This window comes from Phoenix dactylifera, unplaced genomic scaffold, assembly GCF_009389715.1.
Source record: "Phoenix dactylifera cultivar Barhee BC4 unplaced genomic scaffold, palm_55x_up_171113_PBpolish2nd_filt_p 000401F, whole genome shotgun sequence".
NCBI classification, from domain to species: domain Eukaryota; kingdom Viridiplantae; phylum Streptophyta; class Magnoliopsida; order Arecales; family Arecaceae; genus Phoenix; species Phoenix dactylifera.
Genome location: NW_024067843.1, coordinates 127,578 through 153,811, shown reverse-complemented (window position 1 = coordinate 153,811; position 26,234 = coordinate 127,578). Strand labels below are relative to the sequence as shown.

General features: G+C 41.9%; 1 protein-coding gene, 1 non-coding gene and 1 pseudogene across 2 annotated transcripts; 1 reads left to right on the top strand and 2 right to left on the bottom strand.

Moving 5' to 3' along the window:
- Window positions 1-558: 558 nt before the first annotated feature.
- LOC120105933 lies at window positions 559-1,260 on the top strand (annotated as a pseudogene).
- Window positions 1,261-3,850: 2,590 nt separating this feature from the next.
- TRNAE-UUC lies at window positions 3,851-3,922 on the bottom strand. The gene has a single exon. It is a non-coding gene; the product is annotated as a tRNA-Glu (tRNA).
- A 20,415-nt stretch (window positions 3,923-24,337) lies between these two features.
- LOC103697231 (pentatricopeptide repeat-containing protein At5g06540-like) lies at window positions 24,338-25,972 on the bottom strand. Its single transcript, XM_008779051.2, has one exon. It carries the CDS (start codon window positions 25,970-25,972, stop codon window positions 24,338-24,340), a length of 1,635 nt encoding a protein of 544 aa, XP_008777273.2.
- Between the last annotated feature and the right edge of the window lie 262 nt (window positions 25,973-26,234).

The following is a 26,234-nucleotide window of genomic DNA, read 5'->3' as shown; positions in this document are numbered from 1 at the left end:
CAAAGTGGGGGACTTGCGCTTGAATTGAAGTAGCGCCTTTTGAATATGAGTGGGGCTCCTAGGTGGCGCGTTCGTGGAGCCAAACCGAAGGAAGAGCAAAAGGAAGGTTGGGCGAGGCCACCCGGCCTCGAATAGGAGGGGGCTTAGCTCTGGATCCCGCCTGCTTGCAGAAATGAATGGATCAGAAGGGGGGCTGGGTTCTATTTCCGGGCCGGGCGGGAGGTGAAGGCCAGAAGAAGAAGAGAAGTGCGCCTTCCCGGTAAGGAAGAAGAGAAAAAGGTGCTGTCATCTATCTCGACCAGTTTCCCGAGGCGTTGGAAATCAAGACCGGCTCAGAGAATCACTGGCGTGGTTTCTCCCCCCCCATCGTTTCGCCAACAAAGAAGTCATCCTTGACTTGACGATTGACCATTCCTTCCCTACCGAGCCGCCTCTCTTCGCCATTCGAAGTACTTACCTCTGCCTTCCTTTGTTTATAACATACCAACCTTTCCAATCACTAATAAAAAAAAAAGAAATTTTGTTAAAAAAAGACTTCGTCTGTGATTTTCTCGGCCCCAAGGGAGTTTACTCGACCCATTCTCCAGTCTCCCGCACTGCTCAAGTGTGCGACTCCGTATGAGGACCTCCTTCCCTTTTGCTCTGCCCACTCTCCGTTCACACGGTTATCAAAGCGGAGGAAGGGTGGGCAGCAGGTACCACGAGCCCTCTGTCCCACACATCTATCAAGAAGCAAGTGTAGTTCACCGGTTCCACCGAATGCTCCTATCTCTCGGCAAAGATCGTGTGAGTGTGCAGTTATGCTTCGGATGCTTCGCCATGGAATAGATCGACTCAGTTCCCGTTCTTTTCCGGTGCACTCGCTTTATATCTCCGACACACAAGGAAGGACGCGGTGGGAAGGAAGCAGCCCTAGCCTCTGTCCGGCCGATCATTCCGCTGGCATCTTGCATTCACGCCTCCGTTTGACTGCCGCTCGGGGATGTAGTTGTAGATACGTGAGTCTTAGTGGGTCGTTGGCTCCACCTGTTATCTCCTTCTACGACATGCTGTTGTCGTCGCCATATCAAATATGTCACTTAGTAATATCTGCCTCGCTGCGGGTCAGCACCTCCGAAAGAAACGGAGGACTTCATTCAGTGACTCCGCGATCGCCCTCTGAACGATCAGAATAAGGTAAAGCTTGAAGATAAGTTTTGTACTCTATTAATTTCTCAGTCCCTCTAGTCGGGTGGGCGCCGGCCGGTCTTTCGGCCGGATCCCCCTGAAAACCGTACGTGCGGGTCTCCCCGCATGCGGCTCACGCCATTCGAGGTGGCCCAGCCCAGCATTCATTCGCAAATCCAGTAGTGAAATTGAGACTGCTCGACCTCGGAAGCTAATTCGCGTGTAGGCAGCGCTGTCTGTCTACCGTCTATCTATTCATTGATACATTGGCTCGCTCCCTCCCTCTTTTTCCAAGAATGAATGAGCCGCTCGGAAAAAGCCTTCCATTTCCGTCAAATGACCCGGCCTCCCCTGGCTCTTCCACCGTCCGGGCTCCCTTTCCTCCCTATGCTCCCCCGGCGCAGGCCTACCACGCTTCGCGCCTGCGGCGTTTTCGCCAGACGGTCTTTGCCAGTAGTGCCATCCTCCCCGCAGGCTGTCTGTATGGGTGGGTTGTCCCTTGCTGCTACGTTCTGTTAGGCGCTATGAATTACAGGAAATTAAGTGGTTGACTTGGACAGCAGGCGGGTTACACGTTCCACTGTGCCGAGATGTGAGGTGCAGGTGGTGATGATCACCCCGGGGTATGCGCTAGCGCCCTTGACGGGCACTCCAGGACCCGCCAACGCTCGTGAAAACCCAGGTCGGTCGGTCCTCCATTCATCCGACCAGATGTGTGGATAACGAGGCCACCTTCACAACCTTCTCCCTTCTATCCCTATCCAAAGTAAGGTAGGGCGGTTCGCTTGAGTTGCTCAACCGCCCCTTTGCCCGGTGCTCATGACGCGCTACGGAACCTCCACCGTGCCGGGGGACCGAGCAGGGCATAGCTAGCGGCATAGGAGCCTACTCAGCGTCAGCGGCTTCGTGCCGCACTGGAGTGATCCAATATGTGGTTCCGCACGTTCCACCACTTCTCCGTTCATTTCCAATACTGATCGTGAAACACCATGAGCAGCAGGATGTTGAGGTCCGGAATTCGAAGTGAAATTCTTGATTTGCCCGTTCCTAGTCGTCATGGGAAAGAAAGGCAGAAAGAAATAAGAAAGAGATTATTCCCCTAGAGCTTGTCCAGTACCACCAGTACTAAAAATGCATCTCCTTCGCCCGCGCGTGTCTACCTGGCGCGCCGCCTTGCATGCAAGCGAAGCGCTATTGGCGGCAATTAATAGCTCACTGAGCGATGATTGATGCAGTCAGTCAGTGCCCTCGATTGTTCCAGATAGAAGGATCATGGCGCCCCGGAACCATGACATCCAGCAGCAGCAGCATCTCCTTGCGTGCAAGAGACTTCTATGCCGGCCGTTATTCCCGGCTCTGTGTTGAAAAAAAGCGGCAGCTAAAGCAAATCTAAAGCTTAGTTGCTTTTTGCTTCTTATTCTTTGCCAACCAACCACTTGGTACCAAGCAACCGGTTAGCTGTAGCGCTTTCAAAGTAGAAGAGTGGTCTCTTATCTTAGAAGTGGTGGTGTAAGAAGCGCGCTATCCTCTTTGTCTTGAAAGAAAGTGAGTAAGCGTATACGTTAGATAAGTAAGCAGCGTAATAAGCCGGCCTTTTCAGAAAGTCCCAAATTGAAGAAAGAAAAAAGTAATGAATGCCAGTGTCCCGGAATAGAACATATGATTGATTGAATGAAGTGGCTGGCTTGGCGAGAAAAAGAAGTGTTGGTCCCATGCACCATGCCTGCTGCCTGCTCTTGTCATGCAGGCTCCCCACGCTGAATAACATGGGGGCTGTTTGCCTTTGGTAAAGATGGGGAACACCTGCTCGCTGACCCCTCTCTTCCTTCCTATGGACGACCAAAAGCAGGGTGCTCCCTATTACTAATCTATAGGGCAGGGCGTATAAGACTTGATTTGCGGCAGTCAAGGTCTGTCTTGTATAAGCGAGCAAATTGGTGCCCCCTATATCTTAAAGGCCTTTTCTAGTTCTGGCAGGGCTCCTGTTCTATCTAAGCGGGAGCAGGGTTCGCCCTCCGCCATTAAAGAAGGGGAGATGGAAAGGCAACCGTGCAGAATGCAAGGCGTGTGTGGAAGCGAGCAGGCAGGAATGAAGGCTGCGAACGATACACTCAATTTATTACCACCTGGTGTAGTGGTGCTTCGACCACATAAATATAAAAGATGAATAACGAAATGAAAATTCATTTCGAAATGAAAAAGAACTGAGGAACCTTCCGCTCTTGGCGGCCTTGGAACGTCGATTCGACGTAAGTGGAAGGAAGAATGCATGAACCACGGCAGAGGAGAAAGGACGGATCACCTGCCGATCTTTGATCCAACAAAACTATGCCAGAAGAATAGGATATAAAGATTGACCGGTACAAAAGCCATCTCCATCAATCTACGCTCATTGAGGAGACGGTGACATAGAGAAAAAAAATGGGGGGCGAACGAAAGAGATGTGTGGCTGAGGGGAGGAGAGAAAGAACGCATGCATTGAAATTCTTTCTGTCGGAGGTTCGAGAATCTATGATAGGAAGGACATCTAAGGCTAAGGAAGAATTCAAGGAAGTCCATTACTTAGAAGTGGTGATCTCATCTCGTCTTGCTTGCTGGGAGAGAGGAAGCTTCCGGACCACCTTTTCAAGCCAGATAGCGAGCGATCACTCAGCAATGATACCGCCGGCCGGGAATAAGTACCTATCCCTTACGGGAATCGAACCCGTGTCTTCGACATGAAAAGACGATGTCCTAACCACTGGACGAAAGGGACCAAAAAGCAATTCTTCATATACCTCAGCTCCGAGAATAGAAGTGGTTCGTTTTGTTTCTATACGAAATTCGACGATTTCGTTTGTGTTCATGTTGGCGATTTCTGATGTGAATTCGGCGGGTCGTCCCCCCTTCCTACGGGTTCCCCACCGACCCAGTGACACATCAACCACGCCCCTTCCTTTTCTCCGATCATAAAGCCCCCTGATCCCTTTCTTTGTCTTTCATCCCCCCGTCCCGTTCTTTCTAATTCAAAAAAGAAAGGGGGGCGGTAAGGCGCCTATGGTTTGACAGGCTCCCAACTTACAAAGGGCACTCGCTGCTCGCAGGCCTGGTTTCTATTATGATTTCGATGTCTATTCAAGCTCCTTTGACTCCAGCCCCAGAAGCTATTCTTTCACCAGCACCTGCACCTACGATACGACTATTGCTATTATTTTTCATTGCCATTCTGATTCCTACTTCGAGGGGATCTGTAAAGAGAAGAAATGGCAAAAAAAAAATGAGCTAAAGCCAAGCGAACAAGGTAATGTCAATTAAACAACTCGGGTGAAAAAGCAGGAAAGAAAAGCTCTAACTTGAGTCAAAAAGCCAATAACCAAGATAAAAGAAGCTCGGCAAGCGAGTAGGTTAGGTAAAGGACAGTAAGGCTTCATAAGGTAAGGAGGGAAGTTTTCTTTTTCGAGGGTGCTTGTACCTGCTTGCCGATTCCTATTCAGAATACGAGAGTGACAAAGCGGAAAGACGAGTTAATAAGCCAGAAGAAGAGTAAGAGAAGGTCAGGGGAATGGGTAAGAGACAGAAGTAGAGATAAGGAGACGGAAGCTAGTACGAGAGGAGTAGGAGTAGCGAGTATATCAAATTGATTATTAGAAACCGTTTCCAGTTGTTGTTCCCCTCCCAAGGGCAGGTTCTTACGCGTTACTCACCCGTCCGCCACTGGAAACACCACTTCCCGTCCGACTTGCATGTGTTAAGCATATAGCTAGCGTTCCTTCTGAGCCAGGATGGCTCTTTCTCGTTTATAGTAAAGTCCACTCTTAGAGAAAACTCTTTTTTTGTCTTTCTCTACGAGAGGCCGATGAATATTGAGATACGCAATTCTTGTGAATGGAAAGCGCATACATCGAGTGAAGACTCAAGAATAGGAAATGTGAGTCCCACCAACTAAATAAAGGATTACTAGACGCAATCACCAGAACCAGATTAGATTCGAATGATTCATCCGAGCTAGGTCCCAATGGCTTTGACTCGATTAACAGGAGCTCTACTTTCGGTCTATCTCTTTCCGGAATAGGTGTACTAGAGTATGAGACTCCTCAACCTTTCGTCACGATCCAGTTGAGATATAGATATAAGAAAGAGAAAAAAGAAAAAGGGGTTCGAAACCATGCCCCTGATCTACATAGCCGAATCCAAAGAGGCAACTCTACTATAGTGACTCCACCATAGTGACTCGGGTAAACTGTCAAGTGAACGAGAGTCTGAGAGCAGGTGACCAAAACCTAAACCCCAACCAGTTTAGGAAAAACACTAAGCATACAGGTAGAAAAAGTGCTCGAGCAGAGACAAAGCTAGATCATTTTCCGAGTATACAGACCAAAAAGGCTAAAGTGGAGGACGGTGGAGCTAAGTTAACAAACAGCTTATTGACCGCGCATCCATCCCTTGACTAGCCTGACAAAGGAGCCTACTTTAGCGGAGTTCTCCTATAGTGGTGGCTGCTCTCCCCCAAGAGAAGAGATTTTTGGGAAAGAAAAGGCCCTCAAGAAGCATCGGTAAGCCTATCAATTAGAAGTAGAGCTGGGCAGGCAAACTCATAGCCGAGGAGGTCATACTTGGAAAGTCAAATAGAGGAGTTGAGCGTGCCTCTATGAGTGTCAAAGTTGAGATGCGCAGGCGTGCAAGATACGTTAGCTGTGTAGCGTAGGTAGGAGCGAGACATATAGGAAGGTTTTGCAAGGTAAGGGACATATAACATATAGGAAGCCGACGGTTGGTTTTGATTCTACTCTACAAACGAATTTCTTTGTAGTTTTTCTCTCGTTGACAACGAAAGAAAATTCTCTTTCTTTTTCATTCCTTTCCTCCTTAGCGAGACAAGAGAATTTCTTGTTTTTCGCTAGTGGGATGGGAAAAAAATGATCTTGTTCATGCCGCCAAGGCAAAAAAAGTCTCAATGCCATCTGATGGGCAAAAGCCATTCCGTTTGTTTCGAAAATCGTCGAACTCGAACATTGCCTCGATCACTAAAAGATCTTTTTTTTTTTTTACAATGACAGGACGCAGATTAGACTCGTCGGGTAGTTTTCCATAAGGTTTCTTTTTTGAAAGAAAGATTCTTTTCATTGGTTGAAACAAAAAAAAAGTAGAGTTAGCTAAATCTTCCTAAAGAAGATTGAAATCAGCGTCCGACAACACGATTCTATCTTTCTCCAAAGAGCTATCGTCCCAATATCGCCACGTTTAACTGTCGTATTAAAATTGTGATAAGAATCATTCTCATTTGTCGTTTTTGTCCAACTCAGAGAGGGGCCAAAAGCGGGGCTCTTTCTTTGAAAAGGGACCGAGCTTTTCTTTTGTCTTCCTTTGATTTGGAAGAAGGTCTTGGTGAGAAAGAGCAGAATGTGAGAGCTCCCTTTGTGCTAATTGCGGAAAAGGCGCGTCTCCGGTTCAACTGCCCTTTGCCTGTTATACCAAAAAAGCGCATAGGTTCATTCCGTGTGTGGATCGAGCTCCGGTCTAGTTGACGTTTCCTGTGATCGAGACTGTGGTCTACGTGTGTGGTACGTTGGCTATCGTGGTTCGGTTAGGGTGGCCAGTGCTCTTTCTGAACATAAAAAGTCAATTGCCGTCATGCGGTCGGTGCGGCCTAAAGAGCATCAACCCACCTTGCGCGTGACTTGCTTGCGTTTCACCAGTAACTCCGCGGAAACGTTCGGTCCTCTGCGCCATCACTGATTGCGTCCGCACTTTTAAAGATAACGCTTCGCCTTAATTAAAAAAAAGTCAAAGCGCTTGGCATTGGCTTGCGTATAGCTCCATCCTACTAACCGGAAATCAGGATTGACTTCTGTTTCTAAGTATACCCATTCCTGGGGCCCTGGGAGGGTGGTCGGATCACTAGACAACTTTTCGTACAGTTGCATCAGTAGCTATTTCATTCGTTATAGGTAATTTCGTTCGCCTTTGTGGGCTTTGAAGCGTCATAGAGCTTTCCGCTTCGGGTAAAGGTCCACTTTGTCCCCCAATAGGGGTGTTCTGGCCCATGATCAGTTCGGTTGCGTAGTGTTAGCTCAGGTGTTGTCTACCCTGGTCGGAGCTGGAATTAGAACTTTGTTTAAATGGGTCCAGTCCTTTCGGGTCCGACGTTTCTCTGAAATTCTGCCTTTGGTTAGCAGGAAAGGCTCACCTGGCTTGATCATGCTTGCTTGGTCGACCTCTCCTGATTTATCTGTCAGTAATGGAAGCATCCATGGGTTGTGTCCTTGGTCAGCACGATGGAGGAGTGAGCCTAGTGCTTCGTTTGATGGAAGCACGAGGGAACGGGTTTCATCGGCAGGCTTTTTTTGGGGCGCTTCCGTTACAACGACTTCACTCTGAGGCCTCTCACCTACCCCATGATTCTCCCTGGACGCTTCATCGTGATTATTGCCCGGTGAGTGCGAAGTCAAAGTGGGAAAAAAAAGATTCGCTCTAGCCCATTCTAACAGGGCTTGGGGTGGAATAGACCGACTTGATGTAATGGATGGCACTTGATTAATTAATAGGGCACGAGAGGATACTACCTTTATTCATTCATTTATTCACCTCCGCCCCTACCCCCGTTGGGGGGTCCTGATCTCGATCAAATGCAACTGACTATTCTTTTTCGGTTTGAGGCGATCGGTAATTATTTTGATGATGGGAGTGGGTCGGCCATGGAAAGCATTCTGGTTTCTTCTTCAGTGAGGCATTAACGAATCTCACATTGATTGAAGTGTTTGATCTTCCCCGGTCAGTCAAAAGAAGAGGAGTAAGTTGATCGGGGAGAGGCAGGTGGTAGAGGCGCTGAACTACATTACATGGATGGCGGGAGGAAACAAATGTCTGAAGCGGGTCGGTTTCTCGGTTCCTCATCTGCTTATTCGTGAATCAGAAGGTTGGTTCAGATGCGGGTCAGAAGAGGAGATTTATTTCCAAGGAGGATAGGGAATTGGGGAAGGCTTCAAAGGCTGGTCTACTTACTGCTCGATGAGGGTAATCAGGTCGGGTCAGAAGGTGGTCCGATTCCTCTTCATTGGTTTCAAATCCAGCCAATGAACATTTGGTTGCAGGGGAGGATAGGTAAACATCTTTCTCTCTGAAGGCGATAGGTTTCATTCCATCTTGAGTCTTCCATCCCTCCGGAGTCAACTACTGTATGGAAGGATCCTCCGTCCTGAGTGGCATTAGAACCCACCCAATAGTAGGAGGAGGAGGAGCCTTTGGTTCGTGCACTTTACTCGAGCTTAATAATCTGCCTTTACCGGACGGACGGGATTTCTCGGCGCCATGAAAAAATTATGATAGGGCTCGATGACTACGTCTTGTGGATGCTACCTACAAGGGAAGAGAATCCACGCTTCCGCCAGTGAGTTCTTTTCTGCGGGATTCCTTTCTGTTGCTCTGTATCCTATGGAGATGGATTGATATGGAGGGTTGGTTTCCACTTCTTACCTATTCACTTCTACTTGAACCGTTCAACGAGCGTTGTCACGATCCAAAGGAAGATCTCCTGGCTCAGCACTACTCAACTTGTGGAGTGCCACATACCCTGCTGACAACAACTGCAGCAGTCACAAGTCTGGTCCCCTACCTCACAAAGTCGCTTGATGGCCGAAGCACTCCCAAGGCGAATAGTGCCCTAGGGGCCGACCCGACACCGACCGGCGGATACTCCCGCGCAGCAAACTCCGCAAGTCGGTATTCGTCTACGAGAGGCGCACTCCTATGCCTTTCGAGGCTTCTCAGTGTAAGAAAGCCTCACCTCTTTCTGTTACTGAACACACACTTTTGATCCACTAGAACATGTAGATCTACTAGACGACAAACAAAGAAGTTGGTAGCAACAGAACTGCCTCTAAACCACTAGAGCACCTACAAAAATCAGTCTACCTACGCTACATTGTACCTTCTATTAATTAAGATTGCCGTTTTAGGCCATCTTAATGAAAGCCTGGGAATTGTGTGTGCACCATTAACCTATGCCTCTCGATTTAGCGAGAGGGCCTGCGAGCGGCCTTGGTAGCAAGGCCAACCCTGGACCTGCTCAGATGAGCCTCCAGGAGCGAAGGCAGGCCGCTGAGGCCGCCCACAGAAGGGTTCTGGCCTACATGGCCGAACAAGACGGAATAACAGACAGCCAGCTGCAACAAGACCTGCATTTCCATGAGGTATGCTCACTGATTGAAGAGCTCGCGCTTTCTTCCCGACGAAGACATCTTTCTCTGATCCTTGAATGCTTCCTCGTTGCTTTGCCTTTCGAAGGATTCCCTTCAGCTTCCGCAATGATATTGTACCCTTTTTTCAAGGAAATCCCAATGCTTCTCTTATTCAGTAGTTCAATCCGCCTTTGTTACCCCGGATCCCGCTCTTAATGAGCCGAAGAGAAGTGCATGAAATGGTGGCCATTGGCCAACAAGTTGCGTAGACTTCAGACCCACTTTGCTTTCACGATTTGACCTTGACATTCCATCAATGAATTCATCTTCCGCTTTGCACCGACCCCATTCCTCAAGTCCGTGGTCTTCGATCATAAACTATCTCTCCCTCTCGAGACAGTCAGGTTATTTATTCCTAAAATCCAGGTTAGTCAAACTCCAGCTAAAGCGGAAAAGAGTGAAAAGAGGAAAAAACGAGCCTGTCAATCCTAAGAGTGTGCGTCGAAGCACAAGCTGAGTTTCAAAATTTGGACTTCTAAGATGCAAATCAAACTCATGTTCCGACAGTCAAATTTTCTCTTTAGCTTGGACAGTTGGGTAAGCCGATTGTATTGTCTTCTTTTCTTCTTTGCCAGTGCAATCGATTTAAGAAGCTTGAAAGCCGGTCTCCTGTGTTGTTTCCCAACTAGAAAACATGTTTGAAACCCTATACCTTAAAGGGAGGGGGGTCAAAAGGAAAGGGATATCACTTCAACTGCTTTTGCTTCCAAGCCGGAGAAGAGAGATCGAAAGAGCTACCTGAGGCTTGGTTCAACCACTTGACTAGATAGGAAGAACGACAGAAGCAAGCAGCCTAAAGGGAGAGGGTGATGTCTCCATAGGTAGCAAGAAGCGAATGTCAGTCAAGCGGGCAGGCCTTTGTATCTAAGGGGGCTTGAAGAGAGAAAGGGTGGAACAGTGCATACTCCGCCTAACCGGGAAATCACTCTAAGGTATTTTAGGCTAAACCAAATTCCATCATGCAAAGCTTAATAGAAAGAATTTTTTTTTCTGACTCAAGACAAAAATGAAACACGGGACTGAAAAAGCAAGGTTGGTTACATACTCGGGAGGGGCCATCAACCTGCAATCGAGAGTGGTTCAGTGAAATAGACTATTGTACTGACACAGAGTTGATCATACTTTTAGATGAGAGCTCACACCAGATTGAAGGGTGTGGAGTTGCCAAGATGAATATGGAAGACGGCACACTGAAAAAGAAGAATGATATGCTGCTAGTACAAAGGAGGAAGAACCTGCTCTCTGTATCTTCGCAAAAGACGGATACAAGATAGATCTGGAAGAAATAGTTTCGTGAAGGATAATAAGAACGGTTTCAGAATCGTGGCCAAAGGGCACGAAGAGCTTAGTACCAGTTTCATGGAGGATCTTAGAGAGCCTTAGCGGCTGTATCAGATACCACACGAGTATGGCATGGAAGGTATAGGTATGGTCATCTGACCTATGAGCGAGGAAGAACTTTGAGGTGCAAGGTATTTTCTGACTTTCACGGATGACTTTACTTTTATACATATAAGTAGTCTCGACTTTTTTTTCTGGAAGTTGAAATCTCGAAAGTTGCCCTATGTTAGTTGTTCAAAGAAATGGTTGAGAAGGAAACGGGTTTGCTATATTTTTTGTTAAAGATCTGACAATGGAGGTGAGTTCTGTTCTAGAGACAGGACTTTCAAAAACAAAATGGAATCCGGCCCTTTACACTCCAAAGCTGAATGGAGTCGCAGAGCGGAAGAACAAAACAATCGTTGATATGGCCAAGTTTATGTTAAAAGGGCATGATGACAGAAAAGAGCATCTCTAAATCTTACTGGGGACTGTGGCCTCACGGCAGTCAATATTATTCATCGGTGTCTGCTGTTGAATGGCATAACACCAAAAGAAGCATGGACAGGCAGAAAGCCTGTGATTTCACATCTGAGGACATTCGGCTGCAAAGCTTATGTCCGACGTTCCGAAGGAGAAGAGGACCGGATGACAAAGGTAAGTAAGAAAATGACCTTATTAAGTGTGAAGATTCTAAGGCTTATCAATTTTATACACCTGAATAATTGCAGTGTTTGGTTTCAAGAAATGCAATACTTATAGAATTTTAATTGAAAAGCCATCTCTCTTTCTTTACTGACAAGCAAGCCTGATTGATGAAGAAGAGGAGATTGTTGAGCTGTTAAGTACAAGTACGCGTCATAAGCTTTCAATTGCAGCCGCTTACTTTATGAGCTATTAGGTGCTGCCGCACTACGGATATCGTGGCGTGTCCACGCTATTCTCCCGGCGTTCCATGTTGCCGCTCAGACCTCCGCTTGTTGGTTTGGTGGTTGTGTGGTATTTAATAGAATTCAACATGTTGCCGTGCCTCTGTAGCTTTTGTCTTCGCCCTTCGACTTCCGGCTTCGGCTTTTAGACTAAAGTGATTAAAACATGCCTTGCCTTCCGCCGCTTTCGGATAAGACTAAGTAACCTTACCAAAAACCTGACACGCTACGGCCTGACTTTGAAGCCGCAAGCTTACACGTGTAACTCCAATTAATCACCAAAGGATGCTTTCATATTGACGTGGTTGTACAGGAAGAGCCCCAAGCCCTACAGACAGGAAGGAGAGGGAGAGGAAAGTAACAGGAAGTCTAAGTCTGAGAGCCCCCCTAAGCCCCAAAGAAAGGGGGAACTCCTAAAAGACACAAAAGATGTCCGGTTGTTGGTATCTATTTTCTGACTTCCATGTTGCCGTGCTACGAGTCATTTTAGATAAAAGGAGCTGTACTGAAAAAGCCCGAAGTGTTAATGAAAGCCGCACCATCAACCAAGGCAAAAGCCAGACCTTAAGAAAATGAAAGCCGGAAAGCCTATGAATCTAAAGTGGCAGAAGCTACAGAGGCTAAACAACCCTTGCCCAACTAGAGCGGAACTATCGCCGGTGCTTATGAACATATTTTTGCATTCATTTGATCTTATCTATTGTTGTGAAAGGAGTCTTAAAAAGTGTTCAGTGCAGTGACTCAAAGGAAACCCCAACAAAAAAATCATTTCTTTCAATACTCACTTGTTACGTTATTGTTATCTTATTAGTTAACAATCCTAATGATTGGATTCATATGTTTAATTCCTTATAGGAAATAAAATAGTAAAATGATTATTCATGGAATGACTATTCATCTATTGTATTTTCATCAAATAGGGGGCAAGAAGACTCTATGGAAAAATGGTGGTTCAATTCGATGTTGTCTAACGATAAGTTAGAACATAGGTGTGGACTAAATAAATCAATGGATAGTCTTGATGCTATTGGGCATACCAGTGGAAGTGAAGAACCCATTCTAAATGGTACGGAGAAAAACATTCCTAGTCGGAGTGATAGTGGCAGTTATAGTTTCAGAAATGTTGATTATTTATTTGATATCAGGGATATTTGGAGTTTGATCTCTGATGACACTTTTTTAGTTAGGGATAGTAATGGTGACAGTTTTTCTGTATGTTTTGATATTGAAAATCAGATTTTTGAGATTGACAATGATAGTTCTTTTCTGAGTGAACTAGAAAGTTTTTTTTCTAGTTATTTAAATAGTGGGTCTAAGAGAAAATAAGGATTCATTATATTCTACGTTATATTCTAAAAAAGAAGCATTTTTTATATTTTCTATATCTAATAATATACACGTCCAGCTATATATTTTGAATATACATCTTCCTTTGTAACAAATTAAATATGTAACAAATTAAATATCAATAAATGCTATTCATTACTTATAATTACTTATATTATTACTTATATATATTATTATTATTTATTATTTTATTATAAAGATAATTATTATTTATTATTATAATTATACATGTGTATCCGTAATATTATTGAATCGTTTCATTCGCGAGGAGCTGGATGAGAAGAAACTCTCATGTCCGGTTCTGCAATAGAGATGGAATTAAGAAACAACCATCAACTATAACCCCAAAAGAACCAGATTTCGTAAACAACATAGAGGAAGAATGAAGGGAATATCTTATCGAGGCAATCATATTTGTTTCGGCGGATACGCTCTTCAGGCGCTTGAACCCGCTTGGATCACAGCTGACAGATAGAAGCGGGGCGGAGAGCAATGACACGATATGCGCGTCGTGGTGGAAAAATATGGGTACGTATATTTTCCGACAAACCTATTACAGTAAGACCTACAGAAACACGTATGGGTTCGGGAAAGGTGAATATTCCTTGAACCGATAACCATCTTTCGGCTAACCTAGCCTCCTTCGTCCCTCGACTACGCCTTTCGGCCTGATCTTAGGCCCTGACTCACCCTCCGTGGATGAACCTTGCGGAGGAACCCTTAGGTTTTCGGGGCATTGGTAATTAAGTGAAGTACTCCAGATACATAATAACCAGACGAATATGATATTACGATCTTTTCCCAGAATGCAATTGGGTTTTAAGATCACTTCCGGATTTAGGTCTTTTACTAGTTAGTCCTGGTAAAGTCCCCAGACGGCGTATTTTTTTGAAACGAGGTCCTCGATAATGAGACATAAAGACTCCTTTTATTTTATTTTATGGATAACGCAATTGCCCAAGCAGCTATTGGGCTGGCTATTGTTTCATCAATCCATCGTAACAGAAAATCAACTCGTATCAATCAATCGAATTTGTTGAATAATTAGTTATGATCATAAGATACATAATATCACATAGAATATTAATCTATTAGATATTCTATTATATTAAATATTTAATAATATAAAAAAAATATATTAAATACATATATAAAATATCAATTTATTTATAAATTGATATTTTATATTAAATTTTAATTTATTCTAATCTAATTTTATTAGAATTAATATATTATTATTATTAATTTTATTATAATTATCATATTATTATATAATATCTTATATAATACCTTATATAATAATTAATATACTTATTTATTTTTATTATTATTTTTGTTTTTATTATTATTATTATTATATTATTATTATAAATATATAATATTATTATAAATATATAAAAAATATATAAAATATATACTAATATATATATATATTTAGTATTGAATTAATTTACTATTGAATAATAAATATTTTCATATTGAATAAATACTTTGAATTAATATTGAAATATTGACCAATTTGTTGGTCAATTTGAATTCACATGTGCAACTCGCATGATCATGGTTGTTGAAAGAGAAATCAAAGTCTCTTGGACCTTTCTCATGAACAGATTTAGAAATATATTGATTCTTAAAATTTTGATAAACCACTGGTTCGTGTGGTGTCTATACATCCATTTACAACAAATTTTGATTCTTAAAATTTTGATAAACCACTGGTTCATTAAGTAAGGGGGCTGCACGGGGGGGCTCTTTCTCTTTTCTCTTGGAGGACTCCTCTTTCTCTTTTCTCCTTGGAAGTTTGCATCCACGGCTCTGCGTGGTTAAAGCTTTTATTGGTCTAAGGAAACAGAAGCCTCGGAATCAATAACACTGTGAGATCTGAATTTGTTTTCATTGTTCAATTCTTGCTTTGATGTCGAATGTCCTTATGTGCATATTTTCATGATTGTTTTCGTTTAATTACTAGGAGGCCTACTAGTTTATTATTCATTGCAATCTACTGCTAGGTTAGATATCAAATCCGTAATTGTTTGATCCCTCTAATCTGTGAAGCAACTAAGATCTAATAATTTGCTGCGTCAGAAATTTTCAGATCTTAGGAAGAATACTTGGCTAAATCAAATGCAACCGCTTGTGTTTGTGTTGTTTAGCTTCATCGATCTCTCTAATTCTTAAGGCTGCTACTAGATTAAACCTTTAGCGCTTGTCTTGGGTTGTTTAGTAGTTAGAGTTAATTAGATCGCTTGTTTTTAATTAACTACGACTAAGAAGAGATAGGAAAATATTTCTATCGGTGGACATTCAAAGTGCAAATTGATATCATTGCATCAATGATCAGTTGTAAAATTCTGATGGTGGATGTTGACTTAGACCAAGATTTGTTCTTTTGATTGATTTCAATACTTTAATCTGAATTCTTCTTTAGTTGTTTTATTGTTTTCGTTATACTCAAACCTCCCCCATCCTTGTTCAAGTAGCATAAAATTAGGCTAGATACTCTTCGTAGGAACGATCCTTACTCGCACTACTACATATATATTTTTAGGGGTATAGGTTTTATTTTTGGTTGCTTGCGACAGCACACCATGAGGTCTTTCAAGAATTTTGTATAGGAGAGAATTTGTCGTATGGCATCGAGGAAAAGTATATTTATTTGAACAGTTTTAAAGACTTCCATTATTTCATCAAAGTTAGATTGTTTCTTGGAGTCCTGAAGTCTACTGGAAAAGGGAACCTTAGGTTTGTATGTTTCTATGGGTTCTTCCTTTTTTTCTGATTTATCCTGTTCTTGACCTCTCTTCTGAATAGGGTTCTTATCGGATTCATTTTTATTTTCTTTTTTATGTTCAGGAAGTTGGACTTTATTGTCCACTTGCTTGCCAGACCTTAAAGTGGTAATTGTCTAGACTTCATAGGTCGGATTTTCATTAGAATCGATTTGATACTGACCTCTTCGACCTTGATTCTGTTGTCTACTAGGGTTAGGCACTGATTGACTAGGTAGTTCACCTTTCTTCCTATCCCCTAGAGACTAGTCTAGCCTTGTTTCTAACCACAACTCCATTTTCATCAAGTTTATCTTTGTATATCCATTTAGTTCATATTATTAAGTATTCAGTGGGTCTTTCAACTAAGTTCCATACTTTATTTCTTGTAAATTGGTTAAGTTCCTCTTGCATAGCATTTATCTAATTTACATCACTTACAGCTTCTTCAATATTTTTAGGTTCTAAATGTGAAACAAATGCAAGATGATTATTTAAGTTTCTAAGAGAGGCTCTAGTTCTAACAAGTTAAGATGGATCATCTAAGATTAACTCTTTAGGGTGACCGTGAGCATACCTCCAAGCTTTTGTAAGCCCATGTTCGGCAATTACCTCTTGGCTTGTTGAAGTTTCTTCAACTTGCTTGGGTTCATCCTCTTGTAGAGTCATGTGATCCATCTTTTCTTCAATTATTCCTACATCATCATCAAATACTACTCTCTTGCTGGAGGAAGCATCATTAGACTTATCAAAAACAACATGAATGGATTCTTCAATAATAAGGGTTCTTTTATTGAAGACTCTATAAGCCTTACTCGATGTAAAATATTCCAAAAAGATACCTTTATCAGATTTGGAATCAAATTTACCTAAGTTATCTTTGCCATTATTATGAATGAAACACCTACAGCCAAACACATGAAAGTAGTTTACTTTGGGCTTTCTATCTCTCCAAAGTTCGTAAGGTGTTTTCTTTATAATTGGTCTTAATAGAACTCTATTTATTATATGACATGATGTGTTAATGGCTTCTCCCTAAAAATACTTTGGAAGGTCACTTTCACACAACATGGTCCTAGCCATTTCCTCTAGGGTTCTATTCTTTCTTTCCACAACTCCATTTTGTTGTGGTGTCCTAGGTGCAGAGAAATTATGAGTTATCCCCTTTTTACTACAGAATTCATCAAATAGATGATTTTCAAATTCTGTTCCATGATCACTCCTAATTGCTATAACTGAACTATTTTTTGTATTTGTTACTTCCTTGTGGAATTTCTTAAAAACAGAAAATGCTTCATCCTTATGAGCTAAAAACATGACCCATGTGTATCTAGAAAAATCATCAACTATGACAAGTCCATACTTGTTTCCACCAAAGCTTGTGGTCCTAGTTGGTCCAAAAAGGTCCATGTGAAGTAGCTCAAGGGGTCTAGTTGTAGGGACACAATTTATGGACTTAAAAGAGCTTCTAGATTGTTTGCCAAATTGACATGCTTTACAGATTTTGTTTTTCTCAAATTTTAACTTTGGCAAACCAATCACGGAATCTCTTTTAACTAATTTAAATAATGTGTCCATGCTTGCATGACCTAATTTACGATGCCATAACCAACTTGCCTTACTAAGCTTAGTATCATTAGCTACTAAGCAGTGGCTGTTTTTAGCAAGATCATCAAGATCTACTAAATAAATATTGCCACGTCTTAGTCCTTTAAAAACTAAACTATTGTTAGTTGAGTTAGTTATGATGCACATAGATGGCTTAAACAATACATCAAAATCTTTATCACATAGTTGACTAATGCGAAGTAAATTATGCTTAAGACCATCTACAAACCGAACATTATCAATAAAGGTTGAAGGTGTGATTTGTATCTTACCAATACCCATGATGTGACCTTAGTTATCATCTCCAAAAGTCACCACATCTCTTTCTTAGGTTCTAGGGTGAAGGATTGCTCCTTGTCACCCATCATATGTCTTGAGTAGCCACTATCCAAGTACCAACAGTTTTTATTGAGCTTGGCTGCAAGACACTCCTTCACAAGGAAATCATATAGTCTTAGGTACCCAAGTTTTCTTGGGTCCTTCAAGGTTAGCTTTGTTGGTTCCTTTTGGAACCCAAACCTTTTTAATTTTTCTTTTAGCTTTTATTTTTCTATGGTCATACACATTAGCTTTATGTCCTACTTTTCCACAACAGAAACAAGTTACATTTTTAGTTTTACTTTCTCCGGCTTTTATAAAAATGTTTTTAAGAAATTTTTGCTTATTCTTTGGCTTATACCCTAAATCAGCTATATTAAACACAGCTCTTTGATTATTAAAAATTATTTCTAATTTTTCAGAGCTATAAGTGAACTTCTCAACAATAGGTTTATATTTTTCAAGTTCTTTTGTTAAGTTCAGTTTTTTCCTGTTTTTAGTAAGCTTAAATCTTTTGTAAGGTTATCTTTTAGAGTTTGATTATTGTTTTTAAGTTCTGAAATTTCTTTAGTTAGTCTTTCTTTATCTTTAATTAGGGTACAGTTTTTTTGAGTTAAAATTGGTTGCTTGTTTTAAGTTCTAAGTTTTCCTTAACAATGGAATCCTTTTCCATAATCAGATTGTCATTTTTATGACTGTAGGATTGATTAGTTAGCCTCAAATCTTTATTTTTAAGATTTATTGATTTATACTCATCCATTAGCTCATTAAAGGTATCATACAATTCTTCAAAAGTGAAATCTAAATGAGTTTCAGATGTTAGCTCATTTTCATTTGCCATGAAGCAAAGATTGGCCTTTTCCTCTTGTTCCTCATCCGATGATGATGATGATTGATCGGAGTTTGTCACAGTGGAGACAAGAGCTTTCTTCTTCTTGTATTTGCTACCCTTCTTCAGCAAGGGACAGTCGACTCTGAAATATCCCGGCTTCTTGCATTCATAGCATCCGATTCCCTTACTTTCCCTTTTCTTACCTTTATCCTTGTTGTAGAAACTTGAGGAACCTCTCTTCTGATGAAAGGACTTCTTCCGGTTGATGAATCTTCTGAACTTTCGCACAAGAAGAGCCTCATCTTCATCTCTCTCATTGTCTTCTTCTTCGCTACTGCTACTGCAAGATAGATCCTTGTTAGAAGAAGTAGATTTGAGGGTCATTACCTTCTTCTTATAAGAGGATTCTTCTTCGCTGTGTTGTTTCATTGTGAGCTCATGCGTCATTAGGGATCCAAGAAGCTCCTCGAGTGGCAGCTTGTTCAAGTCCCTTGCTTCTTGGATTGCCGTGACTTTGGCTTCCCATGACCTTGCTAAAGAGCAAAAATTTTTCTGACAAGATCATTGTTAGTATAACTTTTGCCAAGGCTTTTTAGTCCATTGACAATATCAGTAAATCGAGTAAACATGCAAGAGATGGTTTCATTAGACTCCATTTTAAATAGTTCATATTTATGAACTAGCATATTTATTTTAGATTTCTTGACTTGATTTGTGCCCTCGTGGGTCACTTCAAGTCTATCCCATATCTCTTTTGCAGAATTGCAAGTAGAGATTCTATTGAATCATTAGGATCCAAGGCACAATAAAATACATTCATTGCTTTGGCATTTAGTTGTGCCTTCCTTCTATCGTTGTCATCCCAATCTTTTTCTAGTTTGGGTATGGCGATGTTATCTACATAGAAAGAGTATATGGTCCATTAACTATGATGCTCCCAACATCATAGTCTTGGGCTTGGTAAATATCCTCATCCTAGCCTTCCAATAGGTATAGTTAGTTCCATTGAACAATGGAGGCCTATTGGTGGATTGCCCCTCACTAAGGAAAGATCCAAAAGGGGTTGTCATTTTAATCTTTTACTCTTTTGGGGATTGGAACACCAATCGATATAAGAGCACCTGCTCTGATACCACTTGTTGCCTAAGAAGACAACCCAAGAGGGGGGTGAATTAGGTTTTAATTAATTATTGACAAATTAAAACTTAATGAGTAATTAATTAAATCTATTGCAAGCAGGTTAAATAGATTACTAAATGTAGTGAATGGAGAGAGGAAAAGAGACAATTAATCAATACAAACTCAAGAGACTTTATAGTGGTTCGGAGCCAACTCTTACTCCTACGTCCACTCCCCAAGCTGCACTTGGGAGTTCACTATAATCCCTAGGATTACAGCTAGTTGTTTTACAAGTTCACAACCCAACTTGTTGTTTTTGCGAGATCACAACGAACTCGGTCGGTTTTCACAGGCTCACCGACTAGAACCACCCGATTGTTTTTCCAGGATTACAATCAAACCCTTACACCATTAGTTTTAACCTTGGGTCACCAACAAACCTTACAACCCTTGATTCAATCCCCTGATTGAACCAAGTAAGAAAAATAGTTTGGAAAAAGATACAAGGAAAGCATCTTAAAAAGCAAATATGAATCAATATGAATAGAGTAAAGTTAGAAGCTCTCAAACAGATTTCGGAAGAGGAAGAAAGAGCTTCTCGAACTCTGAGTCTCCTCTTTGAGTGCACTGAAGATTTGATGTCAGAAGAAGAGCCTTGAATGTGAAGGAAAAACTTTTAGGAATGAATTGAATGCGTTTCTTCCTTCTTTTGCTTGTCTTTTCTCTCAATGGACTCTTGGTAGTTGGAAATGCCTTAATGCACAGATGGAGTAACTCTTTTGTTGTTTACTACTGTTTACTCTAGCTATTTAAATAGTCCCTTTTGAAAAATAGCCGTTAGACACTGATTTGTAGCTGTTCTGCACAGTCTGCACCTCCTGACAATGTATCCGTTAGGGTTGGAGTCGACTCGCTCGATCTGGAGTCGACTCGGCTATTGCAGGAGTTGACTCATGCTTTACTAGAGACGACTCGCCCACTGTTCAGGATTTGAATTAAAGTACCGTCCCGACCTGGAGTCGACTCGGTCCGAGTTGACTCGTCAAGATCTGGAGATGACTCGGCATTTTGGAGACGGCTCGTTCTCAGGATTTCAGAGATCTATTTTTCTGCATTTCTCTCTCAAGTCGACTCGGATCCTCTTGGAGTCGACTCGGCTCTCAGAGCCCGAAAAACCGATCCTCTGTCTGTTGATCTAAGCTGCCTCGGAGTCGACTCGCATTTTGTTGGGGTCGACTCGGCTGACTTGGAAGTCGATTCTGGAACATTTGGAGTCGACTCGTTCACAGGATCTCCGAAAATGGTTCTCTGCCTTTTGGACTTGCTTTCCTCTGGGAGTCGACTCGGACATAACTAGGAGTCGACTCGCTAAATATCGGAGTCGACTCGTAACCTTCTAGAGTCGACTTGGTAACAGGGTCTAAAAACCATCGTTCTGTCTTTCTGTCTGTTACCCTTTGGAGTCGACTCGGAACCGTCGGGAGTCGACTCGGCAAGCGTCGGAGTCGACTCGTAATCTTTGGAGTCGACTCGGTGACAGGATCTGAAATTCATCTTTCTGTCCTTCTGTCTGTTCTCAGTCGGAGTCGACTCGTAGTGTACCGGAGTCGACTCGAGCTTGTGCGAGAACCTCTGAAACACTTAGAGTCGACTCGCAATCTTCCGGAGTCGACTCGAACTTCAGACTTTGGTTCAATTGAGTTCAATCACCTAGCCAAATTACTTTGAACCAAGGCTCGATGCACTTAAACATAAATTTACATATATTCGCCTGAAACACTAGATTGAATTCATTAGTATAACATAAGATATACTCAAATGCTTTGAGCTTATCAAAATCAAATAGAGGTTTAATCAATCACTCTACATAACCCAAAAATGAAAGAATCAATTGGGTTCTTTTAAAATTTTGGAATAAAAATTATAATAAGTAATTAAGTGTTGTGATAGCACAATGAAAATCAATAGAAAAGCATAATAATCTATTAATTTAACCAATACACAAATGAAATAAAAGCAATTAGAAAAAAAATGGATGAAGATAAGCAAATAAATCAAGCACATCATAAACATAAATTTTATAGAGGTTCGGGGCCGAACTCCGCTCCTATATCCTCTCTTCAAGATACCCCTTAAGAATTCCAATCCACTAATCATATTGCAACGATTATAACAACCCATCTATCTACCACTGACAAATAAACACCTCGGCCTTATCCCCAAGTTTGTACAATAACCAGCTTCAAGGCATGGTCAGGGGTCTTCAATAAGTTTTAAATTTCCATTGAAACTTATCCAAAACAGTTACAAATCAGAAGGAATGTTTACAAACATAGTAACTCTTTACTATAAGCTTGATGAATACTAAACTCTTTCAAATATGGATGGAAATAAGGATTGAGCCAGTTGAATGCTTTTTTTGCTTGGAGGCTCCATTCAATGAGATTCAATATGGTAATTCTTTTGTATTCAAATTTCTCCTTGAAAAAAATTTCTTCATTAAATGTTTGAAGCCTTTTAAATAGGATGGAAGACAACTTTGATCCTTTTCTAACCATTGGAGGGCTCTTTCACCTCATTAATGGCTGAAACTACACTTTTAAACATGCTGAAAAACTAACCGTTGAAAGTGCCAACAGAAAAGTCAGTTCTTGGCTGCTTGAAGTAGTCTCTTAAATATCTAGGGTCGACTCCTCTCTAACTTGAGTCAGCTCCTAAATTGTCATAAAAAAACAACCCTTCTATCCTCCCTATGGTCATTCTGGAGTCGACTACTCCAAGACTGAGGTAGTCGACTCCTAATTATGTACCGATCAACTGCTGCACTATCGAAGTAGTTGACTCCTAATTATGCACCAATATGCTTTGAGAGCTTCTCCAAACACTGAAATGATTGCTCCAAGGGTTCTTCAACCAATCAAACACCAAAAGCTTAATGCAAATAGATTTTTCTATTTCTAAAGCATATAAAAACATTAATATCATACTTAAATATTTTGTATCATCAAAATCAATCCCTGGAATCAACGTAAAGTAATACAAAAATAGAAATGGACAAAAACTTACTTAAATTGTCACTTTATGAGTCATGTTACACTGATGCAAGGGGGTTATGGTGTACATTTCACCAACTACAAATGCAACTTTCTAAGTTATAAAGATCTTCAGTTGCGAATCAATAAATACATACAAGCAAGATGGGTCATGTTGATGTGAAACATAAAAAGCGAAGCTAAACTGGTTCCACCCTTCAAAAACTTAGAAAGGATCAAAATGGCCAGCAAAATCTGTCCAGATCCTTTCTTGCCTATCAAAATTTTGTCATACACCTCTCGGAATTGAAGATATATGATAAGTGGACAAATTAGACAAGCATCCATGAACCTGTTTACATGGCAAGATCAGTACCCATCTGATGTTGCTATACGTCTCACTGTAGATATATCGAATCATTAAATACATACAAGCAAGAATGGTTGCACTGAAGCGAAGCATGAAAAGTGAAGCTAAACTAGTTCCACAGTGCAAAACTCAGAAATGATCAAAATGGCCTGCAAAATCTGTCCAAATCCTTTCTTGCCTATGAAACTTTTGTTATACATCTTACTGAATTGAAGATAATGACAAGAGGATAAAGTAGACAAGCATCCATGAATCTGTTTACATGGCAAGATCAGTGTCTATCTAATGTTGTTATACATCTCTTTGAAGATATATGACAATCTATACATAGATACACAAACACGCCCACATAAGAGAGAGAGAGAGAGATTATAACTGACATTCAATGAGTCGTGTTATACTGATGCAAGAGGGTTATGGGATAAATTTCAACAACTACAAATACAATTTTCTAAATCACGAGCATCCTCAGCTGTGAATTATTAAATACGTATACAGAAGCAAGTCTATCGCATCACAATGATTTTTTACAAGATGAGGTAATGTTGAAGTGAAGCTTAACTTAAACCTTGAAACAAAACTGATGCTGACCTATTTCCACAATTTACAACAACTCAGAAAGGATCAAAATGGCCTGCAAAATGTGTCCGAATCCTTTCTTGCCTATCAAAATTTTGTTATACATCTACTTGAAACAAGCTAATACCAGGAAATAAAAACCAGTATTCAGCTCTCAGAAAACATCAACAGCATTCACTCCTCTGTCATTATGGGGAAACTTTAAGATGTCACTAAAACGAATGGTCAGTACTTCACTAGTGCCACCTCCGTGATCTAGCAGACAGGTAGAGGTGTAAGAAGATTCAATCATTAGTGCTTTGGACCACATTTAGGAGTGTCACTTGTACTTCCCAACAGGCAATATCCCCAATTATAGTTTGTGGCTGTGTTCCCATGGAGGGTTTCCAACTTTCATACACTCCATGATGCTACTCAAATCACCACTGTCAAGATTCTTAGCAAAAAAGATTCCTTCGAAGCTTTAGCACGCTATGCTTGCTAACAAAGACAAGGCAAATTTCTACTGTAACATTGCAGTAATTTCCTCATTTTAGGGTCTTCTAAAAAGCTCCCAACAAAAAATTAGCTTCCCAAATCCAGATGATTCCACATCAGTGTATGTGGCATGACCAACTTCTTGTATAGAAATGACACTCCCATGACGAAGCAAAGATAATGAGTAGAGCTCAAATAGATGAAGTACTACGACATAGATGATAGAATCCCCAAAATTTGTTATGTTTCTTGTCTCTACATGGACTCAGTCAAGGCATCCTCAGCAGCCCCAGAAGGCTGCAATGTTAGTTGCTCCGCGATCTCCTTCAGCACTCCATAAATTTTCTGAATTTCATGTTGGGATTTGTCACCTACCAAAAATTTATGAACCACAACATTCAAATCAATCAAAGTACAATCTGGCAAATTTTTTAAACCCCTTGCCTTCATCAGTTCCTGTAACCCATTATACTTATCCCATCTTGATGCAGCAGCATAAACATTTACAAGAGGCAGATACCTTCTGCTATTATCTGGCTCCAACTCGATCAAACGTTTCCCCAAAAATTCTCCCACACTGATATCACCATGAACCTTGGCAAGCCAGATGACTGCACCCCATATGGCTGACTGATTGTCCAAGGGCATGTCCTGAATTATCTTCAACGCATCATTAGGCTTTTGGGCTCGAACAGAAAGATCAACCAAACACCAGTAATGGGCAAAGCTTGGCTTGATACCAAACACTGAGCTCATCATTTTAAAATACCGCTGCCCTTCATCAACCAAACCTGAATGAGCACAAGCAACCAAAATACCAATAAATGTAATATCATCTGGTTGCACTCCCTCATGCAGCATCTGTGAAAAAAAGCCGAGAGCTTCCTGACCCCTACCACAACTCCCCAGACCTGAGATCAATGAGTTCCAACAAATCAAATCTTTCTTCGGAATTCTCTCAAACAGTGAAACCGCTGCATCCAACAACCCACATTTGCAGTAAAAATCAACCAATGCAGTGCTCACCGGAGTCAGTAAATGCAACCATCTCCTAACCACAAACCCATGAACGGATTTGCCCTGAGAGGCTGACTTGAAAAGGGCATACATAGATAACAAAGAAACCACCGAGCAGCTATCGGGCTCCACCCCAATCTCCTGCATTTGGTGGAAAAAGCCAACAGCATTTTGAAACATTCGGTTTCGAACGTACCCATTAAAAAGCGTGGACCAGGACACAACATTCCGGTCCGGCGTGCTCCAGAACAGCCGCTCGGCTTCCTCCAAATCGCCGCTCTTAACGTACCCATCGATCAAGGAATTGTACGATATTCTGTCCCTCTCCAGCATTTCATCAAACAACTGCCTTGCAAGGGTCAGACCGTCACAGGACGCGTACATGTGGAGCAGAGAGTTGGGAATTGGCAGATGACTTAAAAATCCAAGCTTTATAGCGAGGCAGTGAAAGGCTTCTCCTTCGTGGATGGAGTCGCGGAGCTTCACAGCGGTGACTAGAAGGGGGAAGGTGCAGCGGCTGGGGCGGCAGCCCGCCAGGTGGGCTTGCCGGCAGTAGAAGGCGATGACATCGGAAGGCTGAGCGCGGCGGACGAGATTTTTAAGGATGAGGTTGGAGGCGACGGGGTCAGGGTGGCGGAGGTGGGAATGGAGGAGGAGGGCGTAGTCAAGCGCCCCCGCAGAGCGGCGGCAGTAGAGGGCGACGAGGCGGCGGGCGACGAGCTTGTCGAAGGCGGCGCCGAAGACGATGAGGAGACCGTGGGCGCGCCTGAGGTCGGAAAAGGAGGGAGAAGAGGAGTACAGGAAGGAGAGGACGGAGGCGAGGAAGTCGGAGCAGGGTTGGCGGAGACTGGAGGGCAGGTTTCGATGAGACATGGGGGAGGGAGATGGGAAGGGGTTGATGGTTTGTATGGAGTTCTTTATATGGTCATGTAGTCCCGCGGCCAGAGAGGCATCTTAAGTACTAGGGTTTGCAAGTGGATTAGATCAACCCGTCACCTGACCCGATCTAAATCTGATTAGATCAAACATAATCCGTATTTGAACACATGGGGGAAGGGTTAGATTCCAAAATTAGATCAAATCTGTCAAATTTGGGTCCTATATTTCTCAACCTAACCAGACCTGATCTGTCATC

What these genes read in the sequence shown, in the direction of transcription:
- LOC103697231 (XM_008779051.2), bottom strand. Translation starts at nt 25,972, where the DNA reads ATGTCTCATCGAAACCTGCCCTCCAGTCTCCGCCAACCCTGCTCCGAC.